This window comes from Centroberyx affinis, unplaced genomic scaffold (assembly GCF_046629955.1).
Source record: "Centroberyx affinis isolate AG114_WGS23_722 - 3 ecotype Tasmania unplaced genomic scaffold, CSIRO-AGI_Caff_v1 ptg003971l_1, whole genome shotgun sequence".
Lineage (NCBI taxonomy): Eukaryota > Metazoa > Chordata > Actinopteri > Beryciformes > Berycidae > Centroberyx > Centroberyx affinis.
In genome coordinates this window covers 39075-57172 of record NW_027281792.1, presented here as the reverse complement: position 1 = coordinate 57172, position 18098 = coordinate 39075, and the positions used below count along the sequence as shown (strand labels likewise).

General features: G+C 39.5%; 1 protein-coding gene across 1 annotated transcript; it reads right to left on the bottom strand.

Annotated features, from left to right (window-relative positions):
• Positions 1-291: 291 nt before the first annotated feature.
• Positions 292-11014, bottom strand: LOC139663288 (cathepsin S-like). Its single transcript, XM_071541925.1, is given in 9 exon segments — positions 292-654; positions 1743-1845; positions 2306-2471; positions 4116-4340; positions 5230-5276; positions 5279-5381; positions 7618-7740; positions 8004-8128; positions 10872-11014. Coding segments are annotated over 9 exon segments (1011 nt in total). The 5' UTR covers positions 10891-11014; the 3' UTR covers positions 292-554.
• Between the last annotated feature and the right edge of the window lie 7084 nt (positions 11015-18098).

Sequence of the window (18098 nt, the reverse complement as noted above, 5' to 3'; positions counted from 1 at the left end):
CTGATTTTATTGAAAGGACAATATTGGCCCAATCGGCAAACTGATATATTGATCTAACCCCAGTACATGTCACTGTGACTGAGCCTCAGGAAAGAGAAAGGCTGCCTCTACTGCCTCCTCTCTATTACACAGACAGATCCAGACACAAGCATTTGCACACACAGAGACACACACACACACACATACACACAAAGACAAACACATGCAAACACACGCACGCATACACACATATTTCTCCACACATTAACAAACACACACACAGTGTTGCAAGACAGCTGTACAACACGATGATTAAAGTTTTAGAGATAGAACTTTATTCCACATCTAAAATATAAAAGTTTGATTACACAAAATATATTCTAACAATGACAACAAAGCTGGTGTTGAACCTTAGTATTTTAAGACTGGCCATCCCTGGCTTTTGCATTTAAAAATGTGCAATAGGAATAAAAACAAAACATTTAAAATGAAATGGAACATTAAAAAAAACAGAAAAAAAACAGGCAAAAAAAGGCAATTAATTAAGCATTGATGCAGTCTGTGGTGGTGTGGAGCTACATGATGGGGTAGCAGCCGTACAGAGCGATGCCACACTGGTTGTTCTTGTTGCGAGCCATCCGGATGAAGCCCTGGTCTCCAAAACTCGTTCCCCAGCTAGACAGAGAGTGCAGAAAAACAGAGGAATTAGGTCAAACAAATGCATCAGGTGTTTGGGTAAATGGGTTTGGGTAATTGTTAAGTGATTAGAGAACATAGACATGAAAATCATCCGTGTGTCCCAGGGAGATCATTCACTCTAAAATAAAACATACTAGGTGGCAAGTATCATCTCAAAAGTGAGAAAATGAACTTGTAGCAGCCCTAAAGCTAAATGGTAAGACATTTTAAATGCTATGTGGCCTAGTCTGCCAGTTTTGTGAAAGAGATTGGTAAAATTTAGAGGAACTACATAAAAACAATACTCTTTTGAACTAGCAGGGCCTACTTTCCCTATTTCCATAGGAAGGTGGTGGGTGATGGGAGACTGTGTACAGCTAAAAATCACTGTGCAGTGGATGAATATGTGGTTGCTCACCTGAAATAAAACCAAAAATAAACCTGAATCAGCTATGGTGAATTAATAGTTCATTTTTTAAATATATAAATCTACAGGCCATATAATAAAAACCTATAACAACTTTTTGCTATGAACAGTCTGTCTTCTTACTTTACATAATGCTATCACTCAACATACTGTATGCATGAAGCACCAGAGCCAATGATCTACTGGGGACACATGGATTATTTTGGTGTTTACGTTCACATCACTTTACAGGTAAGTTAACGGGACAATCTCCCAAACTCTTGGGGTATTCCTTTAAGTTTTAGTTAATTTATACATCTGTGCCAAAGATACGAGAATAAAAAAGTGGCCTCTGCGACTTTGACCAGTTAACAGCGATTCTACTCTTTGCACTCACTGAAAGTTGCTCTGGAAACTCAGAAACCCAAACTCTGACCTTAAAATAACAGCTGGACATTGGTTGTTATGCCACTGTGTACTTTCCTTACTGAGCCTTGACTTCCTTGTTTCACTTCCCCATTGTCCTCCAGTAGGCTTTACTGAAAACGCACCACAGGGGAACAGATGGGGGAGTGTGGTATAGGAGCTATACGTCCACTTGGTATGTATGTATGTATGTGTGGACCAGATGGGGGTTGAGAGATGAAAACAGAGAATTAAATGTGTGAAATCCCCTCACCTGTTCTTCACCAGCCAGTAGTCCTGTCCGTTCAGCGTGCCGTATCCCACAGCCAGGACGCCGTGGTTGACGTTCTGGGTGCAGCTTGGGTCATCATAAACTCCTGAAATGACAGGGGGGAGGATATATTATCTATCTATCTATCTATCTATCTATCTATCTATCTATCTATCTATCTATCTATATTTGTATCTATGTATCTATCTATCTATCTGTCTATCTATCTATATTTGTATCTATGTATCTATCTATCTATCTGTCTATCTATATTTGTATCTATCTATCTATCTATCTATCGATCTATCTATCTATCTATCTATCTATCATACATACATACATACATACAGTACATTAATCAAAACAGTTTTAGAAAGGCTTTAATTTTTAATTTGGTTTTACCGATTTTAGTTTTGATTAATATGTTTAATTAATATGTTTTGATAAGTATTATATAAAATTATCTTGTATTATTATTGTTAGTATTATTTCTATGAGCAGGTAGGGGGATATAGATCTACGTATATTTACATTTATGTTAAGAAAGATTACAACCCATTACATACCACTGTGGACGAAAGCAAATTTGGGTCGGGTGGCGTCGATCGCCACGGAAATGGGTCCGATGGTGGCCAGCCCCTGCTTCAGAGAGTCCTCGTTACCCCCGGGGAGGAAGCTGTACCGGGAGCAGTTGGCGGCGCGGTTCGCCGGATTGTAGCGGCACTGTTGTTGCTGAAGAGAGAAGACAACAGGGTCAAACTTCTGTGAGCATTTACCAAAACACAGGATCTGTGCTGACTATACATGGTGCTATTTTTCCATGTCATAATGTAAAAGTATTTAACACTCCTGAACGAAGCTCCTCCCGCTCCATTCAGTAGTTGTTGTTTTTTTTAAACTAGCTTGTCTCCTCCCTCGCTCTTTAAAAGTGGTGCTCACCCCCTCCCACTCCTGAAAAAGTTCTCGTAACGGTGGAATCGATGAAGCACGTGAGTAAACTTGTTAAACTAGTAAACTTGCTACCTGCCTCTTCACTTGTCATTGTGGGACATATAACCTTCAGTGGGAGAAAAATCTGTCTAAGTGAGACTGATAACCGGTGAGACTTCTCAGCAGGTACAGTTAGCTTAGCTATTAGCATTTATGCACGGTGCTTTGTGATGTTTGTCCTTGGTAGGCCTCCGTAGTGCAGTGGCTTTGCTGTGCTTTATTTACAAATGTGTTGCGGTTTTTGTTGCCCTCTAGTGGTCAGAAAATTTCACTTATTGCAGCTTTAATGGTTACTTCAAGGTGTACCAGTAGGTATAAATAAAAATTTTACAGATTATTCCAGTTTTTTTTAACAGTCCCGCCCCTCCACCTCTCCCATCAAATAAAATTGGAGAAACCTGGTTTGGTTTTTGGAGGAAAGGGGGATGAGCTGGGGGATTTTGTCTTTGGAAAGAAATCAATAAGTGTCACTCGCCAATTTTCTTCTTCGTAGTTAATTTTTTTTTAGTTTTTAATGGTGGTGAGCCAAAAAAAGAATTTCAGACACTGGGGTTGGGTGTGAGCAGCTTTGTCACTGAAGTGGGTTATCAAGTGGGTTATCAAGTGGGCTCCTCACATCACACACTGTACTGTACTTTTGGTTGAATCAGACCCACGACAGCAGTGTGGCGTCCCAGAAACACACTCCACACACAGCGAACCACATGAAGCCTTGAGCTGAAACACGTTGTCCGCTCCCATTTATTTACTGTTGCTCTAAAGGGACATTAACACCAAACCATAGACAAGTGAGAAGAGTGCTGCGGTGCGCAGAACGCCACAGCCTCAAGGATCAGACTTAACTTCCCACTGTTGCTCTCACACCCACATGGTTGTCAAACATAGGAATTTGTTGACTAGCCTGAGTTTACATTGTATGAATCAGTTCCTTTGTTTTAATGCAAGACATTCCTAAATGTTTTCCATTTAAAAAAATTTTTTTAAAACTTTTTCCTGGCCTTAATTTCCTGACTGGATATGAAGATTTTGGTCAGTGTTGAATATCCTGACAGTGCGATAATACTGTCAGTGAGAACACTTTATGGCTGAAGATTATGCTTCACAACAACAAATATCACAACACATGAAATAACAGTGGGTTTACAGCTGTATGAAATGTGTGTATTAAGGCTGCTGTTTCTTTCCAAAATTTTCCAGACTTTTTGTCCAATTCCAAAGCTTTTTAGAGCTGGAAACGATCACATTCATTTCCCATAATTTCCCACACTTTCTGAACATGCGTCGGCCCGCCTTCTAATAGTTTCCACAAAAACTGCTTTCCAGGAGATTTGCTTCACAAAATAAAATCAGTGCATTTTGACTAAGTGAATGAAGGCAGTCACTCACCACTCCTCTGTAGGGGTAGGAAGCGTCTGAGTCGATGCCCTGGTTGTCGATGACATACTGGAAGGCTCTGTGCATGAAGCCGCCGTTGCAGCCACGGTTCCCATATTTGGATGAACAGTCGACCAGGTTCTGCGGGCTGAGGTCGACCAGCTTCCCTGTAGTCTTGGCTAACTGGCCCTCCAGGGCCCCCGCGGCACTGAACGCCCAGCAGGAGCCACAGGCACCCTGGGGTCCATGGAAGGAATGGTGTTACTGTAACGTAATGTACACACTGCAAAAAATATTCCTAGTCATTTAGTCAAGTATTGAGTCTTAAAATCTTACTTTTCTTAAAACACAGAGAGAAATCTGCCCATGGGGTAAGATAATTTAACTTCTTTCCACTGCAAATCAACTTGTTTAAAAAAAAGATTATGAATAAATACTGACATCTTGATACAAGCAGAGTGATCTGGTTTATTTCTGGCAGATTTTTCATTTTTAAGGAAAACAAGACTTGATACTAGACTAAATGACTTTATAAGACGGATTTTTTCATTGCGTTCATGACAAAGTTGGAGTTGAAGTTACTGACAGTGTATTTGTAGAGTAACATGTATGGTTTACTGTGTCTCCTGAATATATCTGTATATATGCATGTGAGGTCCTGTAGTCTGTACCGTGTGTGTTATGGTATGTGCTGTGTTACTATGTCAGTTGCTGATTATGTCTTTAAACCACTCACGCCAACACAAATGACTGATTTATTATATTTGTGAGTAAAGCGATTCTGATTTTAATCTTATCTAGCAGTTCCAAGAAATTTCTTCAGTCATCATGACATGTTTTTAAAAGAAAATGTGGAGGGACGTTTTGAAAGCCAGGAACAAAATCTGGATGTGGGCAACGACTTGCATAACAGGCAGCTGTGGTGACGACTTCCTCTGTGAGAAAGAACTGAGCCAACAAATAAGAACGACAAACAGGATGAAGAGGGGAAACGAGACTACTGGGATGACACAAGTTCATTCTTCTTCTGTTCCTGCGTTGACCAACAACATGACCGATCCTCGGGACAGAGTGTCATTGCTGAGCTAAATGAATCATCGTTGGAAACAGAGTCATTTGCTTTTACCTGCATTTTGACTTTGGTGACGCAGCCCCTGTCTCTCCAGTCCATGGGTCTGGTACAGCAGCGCCGGCTGATCCCACAAAAGTATATGGCTCCCTCTGCAGGTCAGTAGGAGGACGGAGTGTGGCAAAAGACTGCAGAATCTCCTCTTGTGTCTATGGGGAGGAGGACAACAAAATGATCAAATGGGTAGTTGAAGCGCCTCCATGACCTAAAAATGTTATTCCTTCCTGGTTGTTTTTCAGCTCAGAAACGTGTAAAGAGGTAAACAGTCTGGTTTCCATTCCATTTGGGCTGAAAACCACCATCCAATGTAATGAAAGTGTGAAACAAGTTACACCCTGCTATATTCCTGTGAAATGACCCATCTGTAAAATTCCCTGATATTTCCTGACATCTTGAGGGAATTTATCAGATTCCCTGGCTGGAAAACACACATAAATGTATAAATGTATAAATATAAATGTCATGATATTCCAGGAATTCCATATGTGGTGGGAAGTCTGATTTTGGAAAGAAAATCACTACCTGAAGTACATAATTTAACATCCTTAAAACTTAGAGGATCCATTTTGTAAAAGGATCATTATTTTGTCAACAAAGACTTACTTACTGTTACTACACTGACACTGAAGTAGCAAAGTTATTACAATCAAAATAAATAAGGATGGCACTATTTTTGCCATAGTGAGGGTGCAACAATACAGCATCAAATGTATACTGATATAAAAAAAAAACAAAAAAAAAAAAAAACCTCCATGAGAGACTGATCAATGTTGACATGTCTGAAAATACAACAAAGAACAAAGGAATAGGATATTTACTAAGTGTAAATATAGGTAAATATGATAAGAAGATAGTTTACAGAGTCAATCAGATAAAGGTGTTTCAGTCTTGGCCTTAGTTAGCTAGGCTCTTTGCCCTCTGGCACATATCAACACTGAAACCTGCCCTCTCTCCCTGTCTGTCACACATGAGCACCGGCTGTTGAATTATCACAATCTGATCCAGTCTCTTAACTGAAAAAGGATCAGTTTCAGTTAGCCAAGCATGGGTGTTAGGGCTGGGTGATAATTCAATATTATCGTTTATCGTCTTTCAGTGGAATCATATCGTGATGATATGAAGATATTGTAATATTGTGACACATTTCTGCCGTCTAAATTGATGATGACAAGTAAATGTTACTTAAAAACTCTGATAAAATGAGGTATGGTAGGAATATTATTTGAATATTTCTGTTTTGTTTGACATCACACCTAACATCACTATTCGGTTCAATGAGATGAACATTCATTTGATTATTTAACGTGATTTTGTATACATGAACCATATCGTGATATATATTGATACCGCGAAAAATCCTTTTTATCGATTATCGTGATATTGATTTCAACCATATCGCCCAGGCCTAATGGGTGTTTTAACTTGAGCGGTGAGTTTATCTCCACTTTAGTTTTTACCTTGAGGAATCAACCACATTGTGGCGTAAATAAACATAATTAAATTTGGAAATCTGCCTCATCAGACTATTCATGTTTACTTGCTGAGTGGACTCTACAGTCACACCACATTTAGGACTATCTCTCGATTTCTAGCCCTGTTGTGTATTTACGAGGGCTGTAGTACTCGAGTCCGAGACTGGACTCAAGACCGATTTCTGACGGTCTTGGTCTCGTCTCGGACTCGTAGTTAATATGACTGCTGCTGCTCTCGCTCTGTCTTTCTCTGTCTTTTTTCCTTCGTCTTCGCCTTCTTAAATTACAGGTAAGAATATTTTCAGTCAAGCAATGCTGAGAGCAACATAAACAAGCTGCCTACAGTTAATTTTGTCCTAAAACATGCTAATTTTGTTGAAATGTCTTTAGAAACACCCCTCCAAATTAGGCAATAAACAAAAATGTGTTATTTTAGTCAATAAATACAATGGTAGCCTTGGATAACACATTGCTATGGTATGGTGGTCTCAAATTGGACTCGAGTTTTGCAGTCTTGGTCTCGAGTCCGTCTCGACCCTCTCAACTCCCCCCAGGTCTTGGTTGGTCTCGACCCCCCTCGGTCTTGGTCTTGACTCGGTCTCGACCCCCCTCGGTCTTGGTCTCGACTCGGTCTCGACCCTCTCAACTCCCCCCCGGTCTTGGTCTCGACTCGGGCTCGACCCCCCTCGGTCTTGATCATGAATTGGACTCAATTCACCAGTGACTCGATCTGGACTTGGACTCGGCCAAGGCGGTCTCAACTACAGCCCTAGTGTTTACATATTATCTGTGTACAGTCTCCAACGGATCTCACCAATGGCCAATGATGCAACTGCAAAGCCTCTATAGGAATAAAAATAATAAATCTTTCACAAAGCATAATTATCTCTCAAGTCAAGTGAGTGCTCCTTACCAAGTCTCCCATGTGGTTCATGCTCAGGTCGTAGGTGTGCTGGCCCATGGAGGCCTCCAGGTTGTGGATGGTAATGAGCATCAGGTTCCTCTCCCACAATTCCCTGCGGCCCAGCTCCTCCACCTAAACACACACACACACACACACAAAGAGTTATTTTCTGAAGTGTGATAGCTATATTTTGGGGAAAAATGGCAACAATGTACTTGAGCTGCCTACTACCTACTACTACTTTAATTTTCATGTAATTTTTGAAGTGCTGATGTCACTTGTTTCAAATGGTGGAAATCCCATTTTGGAACAAAACTCGTCATATTTACTCCAATAAACAATGAGAAAACAGGAATCTCTGAAGGGAGAGGCCAACTCTTTACATATAGGCCTACCTCTGTCTGGTAGTTCTTCCCGTGTGTCTTCTTCCACATTTCCCAGTGGACGTCCAGCCTGGTGTCAAACATGGCCGCCGCCCCGACACACAGGGAAACCAGCAGCAGGGTCCCCAACATCAGGCCTGTACACAGAGACAAGCGCCACATCAAAGACAGGATATCCTCTGACCTTTAGAGAGATGCTGCTTGCTATCAAGCGAAGACAACAAATACCTGGCAGAGATCGAGCCTCGAGTCAACAACATCAAACAAATAGGCTAGCTTTCAGTGCATAAAAACCACAAACAGAATCTGCACTTTGCAGAGTGGTAGTTATAAGTTTTAGTTATGAGTTTTACATAGAGGAGCTGCTCTGGAGGCAGAATAAATGTCATTGGTTGAATTAAACCTCAATGGGCGGAGCCAAATAAACAACTGTGCAAGTTAGCTAACCGGCAAACTTGAATGACAAAGAAGGAATTCAAAATCAAAATGTAAAAAAAAAAAGTCAAAATGTAAATAAAAGATATGAATGGCAAAGACTTATTTTATTTCATTACCATGGCATAATCTTGGAAAGTCAGCAGCTAGCTAACTATCTTAGCCTAGCTATAGGCTTGTATGGCTGGTTTGAACTTGGAAGGCCAGCTAGGCTAACTAGCCTGTTTTTCAGTTAGTAGCAGAGCGCTAGGCTTCATAATATTACCTTCCTCCTCTCTTACCTCTTGTCTTTTTCACTGGGCTTCAGTCTAAACCAGAAAAACAGGTACTTTGGCTCCGCCCACTGAGAGATTATTTCAGTGAGATTGTTTCTGCCTCCAGAGCAGCTCTGCCTCTGAGAAATGTTTGTATAACTAAAACACCAATCTGCTATCTGCTATTTTATAAATATTGAATGATGAACTTGGCATTAATGTTGTTAAATGTGAATGCTGTTTCTGCTGAGTATGCTGTACAATTCATTTTCTGAACAGGCATTCCTGGACCAACCAGACCGGTTTAACTGTAGCCTAAATGTTGGTTAATAGTCACTGCTATGTTGTCCATTGTTGTGTATGATGTTGTGTATGTGCATTGTTTTCCATGCTGGCTTTGCAAACTGAATTTCACTTGAGACATTAAACGGTATTTTAGTGTTTTTTATCAAGTGAAGATCAAAGATCAAAGCCATGGATCACCAATATCAAACTACTGGAGTTCAGCAGGCCACAATAGAAGGAGTGGACTCCTAAAACATTTGCTTTTACACTTACAGTAAAAAAAAAAAATGAAACAGAATTGACAGATTTGACAGAGTTTTCAGCTATAAAATAAGACATAAAAGACAAGACAGAAGCCTGCTCATGTTGTTTTGTGGATTGAGAAAAGTGTTGCTTTGGGCAGGAAGTGGTTTCTACACTTGGGCTGCAGGTCGTAACACACATCGCGTCTGTGTGTCAGCGGTCGACTGGGAAAGAGTCAGGGCAGATCTGAGTTTTTACACTCATGAGTGGTAAGCTGGTGTTTAGTTTTTGGTAACTTAGGAGAATGTATTTATCTATTGAATCTTTATTTTACCAGAAAGACCCACAAAGAACCAATTTGTCTTTTACAAGGCGAGACCTGGCCCAGAGGCTGCACTGATGATAAAAACATCTGAACACAAACAGCACACAAGAGACAAACATAACACAACAACATTTAAAACATGAAAGAAAAATAAAACCTACCAAACATGGTGTGGTATGACTTGAATATGAGTAAGCTTAGTATGATAACAGCTTTCAGTGACAACGGCCACAAATTTCCTTTTAAAATCAGACAAAAGTGATGAAGTTTAAGAGTTTTAAGTGTTTAAGTGTAGTTTAAGAAGTTTAAGTGTTTCTGCAGCTCATTCATGGACTAGGAACCAAAATAAGAATAAAAAATAAATGTAATATTAACTCTTCTTGGCACCTTCAGCATGAACACTTGGTATCTTATGATAAAGCATCATAGAAGACGTTAAGTCTGTGGGTGGGTGTGCGTGTTACATCACATTACTTGGTATAATTTTAAGCAGCAATGTAAGAATTACTTCCTCATATTTAAAGCTATTGAACTGTACATAAATCCCCACTTGAGTCGGCTGTCATAATAGAAACTAATGAACAAGCAGGAAAATTGGCCAAATGCATTAGTCCTGTCATTAGGATCAACATCAGTTCTTGTAAATGGCATTAGAAGGTTATTTTGCTCAGAAGGATTATAAAGGACGATGTTGCGACATCATGATGTTTTTTTAGCAAAGTCACTATTGCCAGAAGCAGACACAATCAGTGTTTAATAAAGGAAGCGCACAAAAGAGAACTTAATGGAAATTATGAACTGAGGTTAGATCTTCAGTTATGACATTTCTAGAATTTTAACTTGATTCAGATGTAATGATACTAATGAAAATCAACTTCAGAGAACAGCTCTAATCCAAACAGTAGGTGTAGTCAAAACTAGGATTACTAAAATTAATCTAAACTATCAAGTGTTCCTTGCCTTATTGGCCTTAATCAGATAACCCACACATTAACTAGGCCTAGGTGTAGTATCCTATAGAAGTTTACCCATTATTATAGGAATACCATAGGAGATGGAAAATGCCATTATGTAGGTTATGTTATGGTGACAATAAACTCACTATTGAGGCCCACAGCCACACTGTAAGTCACTATATCGGCATTATAGGAATATGAAAGTGACTTGTCTACATCTACACACCATCAGCAGAAATTCCGTGTAAAATCAGAAACGAAAGTAAAAGCGTATAATACACGGGAACGATATTCACTGACGATAAACATTGAAATTAACTTGTACAGTAATATAATGATTTGTTATAGAAAGTAAACTGAATGAGGAGAAAGTTAAACTTGCCTTGATCAGTCGGACTCATTGTTAGCTGCTGAGGAGCGTCTGTTGAATCTGACCTGTTTGTTCCTGGTTGGTATTTATCAGAAAGTGTCACATGGTCTTTCTCAACTCTTCCTCATCATGTGTTTATAACCACTGGATGCAAATGAAATGTAGCTTCCTCTTTTTTCCTCCAGTGAGGTGAACCTGCGTGTGGAGATAAACTGAGTGAGCAGAAAAATACAGGCTTTCATTTCAAAGTCTATGTTTTAAACCACAGCCTGAAAACTGAACCAGAGGATCATCGTCATCATCTGAAGGTGGGACAGCAGAGGATATTACCTTATTTAGTATTTAAAGACTTTAATTCACAATTTACTACCATAGGGTTTGACCGATATGAGCATTTGAAGGCCGATACTGATCACCTGAAGAAGCGGTCATTCGCTCCTAAACTTTTTACCTCATGTAAAATAACTTTTTCTACAGACTTGGTGTGCAGCAAGAATCAATACTTTGCAACAGTGGTTGTTCCTGCAATTGCCAGAACCACAAAAAAAACATTTTCAGTAGTGCAGGGGTTAATCAATTTTTTATACCGATATTTTTAGACTGAAGTGGCTGATAGCTGATATTTTGATATTCAATTACTTTTTCCATTTTAATGCCAAAGCATTTATTTTTGTCAGGATGGAACGGCCTCTGAACCATCATTTAGACTGTCATGGCTCCTCTGTATTTTAAATGGGTTCCCAGGGTCCTATGTTCCCAGGGTCCTGTGTTCCCCAGTTCTAGGGTTAGGTTGGTTGTGTGTAGATGTTTACCCAGAGCTCTGACCACAACTGGTTCAAAGAACAGAAGGGCTTTTTATCAGCGCTGTCCAGGTTAGGCACTGGCCATCCACCGTAAAATAGATTGCACCTCGCTCCTTTTGACAGAGTGAGAAGAGAACCTTGAGAAGAACCCCCTGGTCTGGGTTTAGGGTTAGAGACCTTCAAAATCAAATAAAATGGTAACCATTGGTTTTGTTGTGTTTATATAGCTGTTTTGACGCCTTGTTCCAATAAAAAAAAAACTGGATAATATTTATGAAATATTTGTAACTTGAAACGGGTCAAATTTGATCCAAACACAATAGGAGGGTTAATGTGTGTTAACAGAAGATTGAACTGGGGAACATAGGACCCTGTGAATATAGGACCCTGGGAACATAGGACCTTGGGAACATAGGACCCTGGGAACTTAGGACCCTGGGAATATAGGACCCTGGAAACATAGGACCTTGGGAACATAAGACCCTGGGGACATAGGACCTTGGGAACATAGGGCCCTGGGAACATAGGACCCTGGGAACATAGGGCCCTGGGAACATAGGACCTTGGGAACATAAGACCCTGGGAACATAGGACCCTGGGAACATAGGACCTTTGGAACATAGGACCCTGGGAACATAGGACCTTGGGAACATAGGACCCTGGGAACATAGGACCTTGGGAACATAGGACCCTGGGAATATAGGACCCTGGGAACATAGGACCATGGGAACATAGGATCCTGGGAACATAGATAGGCTCCCATTTAAAGATACTGAGAGATGTATAGAATTTTGGAATGAAGCCCTACATTCCAGCTAAAAGAATCCTCGTTACCTTATCGTTCCCTTTTCTTCATCATTTATTCTCAGCTTGAATATGGAGAGAATGGAGAACTTAAGATATATTCGGCTACCTAGCATCACATACTTGGTTATTAAGTTGATTGCAGTTTTATACAGCATTTACAAATCCACAGGATGTGGTGTAACTATTCATTGTGCTATTTCTTTCCCATCACATCATCTAACAAATATAAATTAAACTTAACTAGGCTACACCACCTGTCCTGTAAGCATCTAATGGGAATGACTTTATTGCCAAATTCCCCGTGTTGGCTGTTTGCACTCGCTTTATTTTCCTTGGTTAAATATTAAATATCCAAATGACACATTAAAATCCAAAATGAAACCTTTATTTAATTTAATAGAAAACATCAAGTTACAGTTTAATCATGAGAAAAGTGCCGAACAGAACAACCAAAAGAAAAGTCAACACAATCAGGAGAAAAGTCAACATAATCATTGGTTTAAGATATAAAATCCACACCTTCACTCTGCACCACAGGACAGGAGGAACTCCCATCGCCCAGCAATGTTTCCTGTCACACTGAATTAAAGCTACATGTGTTAGGTGCAGTGGAAGGCTTTGACACAAACTGTTAGTACAACCAGGGCTTGAAACTAGCACTAACCAGACAAATCTGTAAAATTTGAAGTGTGCCTGGTAGGTTTGTCAATTCTACTTGGTACTTTGGCACATAGCCAACCTGTGTTCAGTGTGTTTTATTGTAAATTCTGAATCCAGCAGCCACTGTGGCCAGTTGATGAAAAAGTTATTTCCACTGTAGCTGTTGTAGGGGGTCACAATTTGGCCAGGGGTCTGTGGGTTTCCTTCTACTTCTGATCCACAAAAAATTATTTATCCTAAAGCTAGAGTTCCAGACTATAACCATTTAACTGCATTGTGTTACTTTTTTCTTATAGTGTGTGTAACTCCAATACACTGTAACAATGACAGTTTTACACAGACTGTATTGTACAGACTGAGAACATGGTTTAGCGACTAAACACTGAAATGTTTTACAGCCTGAATCTGTGATTTTGTGACAGATAAATGTTGGATATATTGGACCCATTAGAACGATAACTATAAAGATAACTATAAATTATAATGATACATTGTTGCTCAAGCATTCACACTACAACATATATTTTTGTGCCAAATATTCATAGAAAAATGGAGGATGATTACTTAACTGGCTTTCTTTTATTTTACTCACTCTCTAAAGTAAATAAATGACATAGTCGAAGGATTTGGGTTCATGAATTGCTGCAAAAAAGAGAAGAGCTGGCAGCATCAATAATGCTCTAACGGGAGCTGTCCTGACATTATTGTGCTTTGTTTATATGAGAGCTAGTGGTAGTCACTAGGTGAAACTATTCATTTCTTTACCAGTAGGTGACTCTGAACACCACATCTACAGTGGATCAAAGAGGCTAGTCCTCTGTATCCTCTGTATGTTGAGAGTAGTGCTGGGAAGTTTGAGTCTTTTTGGTGATTCATTTTGTGTCAGTACATGTAAATGAATCAAATTTTTGAGTTTTTTGGGTTTTCAAATTTTTTCTTAGAATGAGCTATCTGGTCTTCATAACTTCCCGGCAATGTTTGTTGTATACTGTAAAACATCAATTGTTGTATACTCATTTTAGGCCAGTAGAGGGTAAGATATCCTATTTAATTGCATTTATTATTGTTAATTGTTTCTATTTCATTATATATAAGATGGTGACTTATGAAGTCATGCATTTTGGTAAATGTCAACAGTTTTTTGTTTTATCGATTCTAGTTGTTTATTTATATGGTGAGAGAAGCACTATAACAGTAGTTTTCAAATTGGTGTGTGTGTGAGGTCAGAACAGGGCCGGTTTTAACCTGCTATATTAGGGTGGGCTGGTAGAAATAATAGGTGGGCAACTTGGTAGGTAGCCCAGAGGTTAGAGAAGCAGACTAGTAGTCCGAAGGTTGCCGGTTAAAATCCCTGGCCAGATGGCACAAATATCTCTTCAGTTTATGGCTGTGTGTTTGTGTATGGGGTGTTTGGATGGGTTAAATGCAGAAGATTAATTTCCCCACGGGGATTAATAAAATAGAATTTTATTCTATTCAAATTTATAAAGAACAATTTGAAGCAGGGAAATTGGGAGGTAGTGAAGCAGCATTTCTAAGTTTGCTGCTACACTATGATTTGAGTCAGTGGAGGGCAGATTGATTTACCCTAAAATTAAAAAAAATCCTTCATCCAGATTTTAACATAATCAACTCCATAACATTTCTTTTCATTGGATGAGCTTAGTTCTCAAATAAAATTAAAACCTAATCCAGTGAGACTTCTCACCATAGCCAATATTTACAAAATAGAAGGTAGTCTTATTCAAACTCAAAAGTGACAAAGAAAACAACTTAGAAAGCAGATTGACTTATCCTAAAATAAAAAAACATACCTTCATCCATTTTAACATAATCAACTCCATAACATTTATTTTCATTGGATGAGATCTATCTATCTATCTATCTATCTATCTATCTATCTATCTATCTATCTATCCATCCATCTATCTATCTATCTATCTACAACATTAGTCTCCTGTTTCCCTTGACTAATAAAGCCTATTGAATTGAATTGAATTGAATTGAGAGAGGGAGAGAGAGAGAGAGAGAGAGAGAGAGACAGCAGCGGTGGTCGAGCGAGCAAGAGAGTGAATGAAGAGAGGGAGCGGTGGTAGCGAGAAAGCCGGTGAATCAGAGAAATAAAATGTTATTTTCTGATTGTTTCACAGTGGTTACGTTCTAAAGCACAAATAAACACAGCCACACCCCCACAACCCTGCGGGAAGTGCCGCAACGCCTGATTTGGTGTGAATACGCCACACTCTGTGCAGTGGATGGGACTGCTTCAGAGCTGTGTGTTTGTGCCTGAGCACGACGAGAAGGGGGGGTGGGCAGTGGGCGACTTCAGCGGCGGGCTACGGTACTGGTATTTTCTGTGCTATTTTTTCATTGGCTGAACAAAAAACATTTTTTTCTTAACTTTTGATTAGGTGGGCAAGATGCACGTTTGGGTGGGCTGAGCCCACCCCTGCCCATAGCTACCGCCGGCCTTGAGCCAGAACAGAGTACATATTTAAATTTGTTTGTAATATGTCTTAAGAATAATTACAAGATTAGTTACACCAAAAGGCTAAACAAGTAACTACCAAGCTGGAAACCGCAGCAGCGTGCCTACATGGGCAATGGGCAAACACGGCAGACACAGTGTCTGCAGGCTGTCCGAGACAAGCAGCATCTCAAGCGTCCGATACTACTGCCATGTTGAGTCGAGTTCGAGTTTTCAGTATACCGGCACATGAACAAGTCATTTAACCATGCAGTATCTAAGTATGGCAAGCCCCAAGGGGAAAACTACAAGTTGCCACATAACACAAAACTATACGACCGCTCAATACAAGAAAATACACTAGGTTGTCTCACTAACACAAACAATATTACCAAACAATACAACCTGTATACTGAATACTGGAACTTGGCTCGACATGGCAGTAGTATCTAGTGCTCGAGATGCTGCTCGTCTCGGACAGCTTGCAGATAGTGATTTGAAAGTGAAACTCGAAAACCTGAATGAACGGCTCACTCAGCAATGTACTGCTTCCCCAAAGAGTGGGTTTGAAAGTGTCATGTCTTCGTTTGTTAAGGTACATTGGTGATCATTCAATCGTTTAATGAGCTTTGATGGAAACTCGAAGTGGCAAGAATCAGTATGTACCACTACAGACTCGGTATGTTTCCAGCTTGAGAATGATTTGTTCAAAATGATTTGTTTGTTCTTTTTGGACCAGCACTAGTTGAGAGTAATTAAAGGAATAGTTCACCCCAAAATGAAAATTCTGTCATCATCTCCTCACCCTCATGCCAGTTGAAACACAGGTGAAGTTTGTCCATATAACACACAGGGAGGCTGCCAGCACAACTCCATAGCAGCCTTCTCCAAAACAACTGAAGTCAGTGGGGACCAGTTCTTCAGAGTTCCAAAAAGACCTACAGTACATTTACTCCATAATTTAGTGCAAATCTTAATTACAGATGATTTATTTGCAACAAATAATGGTGTATAGGTCTTTCTATTCACAGTGTGATTGTTTGGCTGTTTTTGTTTTGGAACTCTAAAGAACAGGTCCCCATTGACTTCAGTTGTTTTGGAGAAGGCTGCTACCAAGTTGTGCTGCAGCCTCCCTGTGTGTTATATAGACTAACAAATTTCACCTGTGTTTCATTTGGCATGAGGGTGAGTAGATGATGACAGAATTTTCATTTTTGGGTGAACTATTCCTTTCACTACCTGTAACTTCACCGTGGCTAAATGGTTTTTCAATACTGGAGGGGACACACATGTTGCTACTTCCCTGTCATAGCCATTAAAACGATAGAATAAATAGGTCTAAATGTGCCAGAGCACATTTGCCCTCAGCAGGTCAGGTTGGCCAACACATGATGCAAACACATTTTGTTAGTTAGCTAGCTAACTAGCAAATACACTAGTTAGCGAGTTAACTAGCTTCCAAGTCAGTAAACACGATTTACCGCTAATCCCATGAGCTCCTCCAACCCAAGCAGTATGTTGTGTTTTTTATAGAGGGGATGGTCTTTCTCAAATAGCACCGGATTCCTCTGGACTTCTGTGATAAGTTCCTCAGCAAGCAACGCCATCACTGCAGAGAGCTACTGAATCCTCCCGCTCTTCCTTTTTAGAACTTTATGTTGATTGGTTGAAAATGTTTTATTGTTGTCTTTGCATCCAAAAAAAATCTTGCTCAGATTGAACAAAATATATAGTTATAGTTATTATTTTGGATGTTTATATAGTTATAGCTGTATTGGAACACAGATATTCTATTTACTAATAACGATTTAAATCATTTTATAGTTATAGTTAAATTTACAGTTATCGTTCTAGATGTGAATGATCCAGTTATCTTTATAGTATTAAGAATTCACCACTGATTCGGTAATTCAGATTGAGGGGCGGGAGCTTTTGTCATTCAGATTCAGGGGCAGCAATCGGCAGCAAGCTAGAGGCAGCTGACAGACTTTGGTACTGGTCAATAATTTTGAGGTCCAGAAAAATTATTGGGGGGACAAAACGACCACTATTGAATATTGGAAGGGGTGTCCCCTTTGTCCCCCCTATTTGTGACGCCTATGCTTCAAAAGGTTCAAAGTACTTCAAAGAAGTCAGGCTAGCCAAACCTTGTAATCAATCATCTTTAAGGATTTCAATCCAAGACATTTAACCCTTTCATCACTGGAAGAGTTTAATTTCAAAATACAATAAATCCATTTTGCATTTCTTTTTTACCTGTAATTCCTTATTTCCGTATTCCAAAAGTACAGATGATCCGAACTTCAAAAACTGTTTTGTTAAGAAAGGTTTTAAATTAGCTAGTATTTTCATTGATACTGCATAAAACTCTCATTTAATCATCATCATCTACTAAATCATTTACTTTTATAGGTGTCATATTTTTGTGATGGTTGCTGATATTTTGGAATGAGACTCTTTGCATCCATTTCCAAGTGCATTGTGTGTGTGAATGTGTTTGTG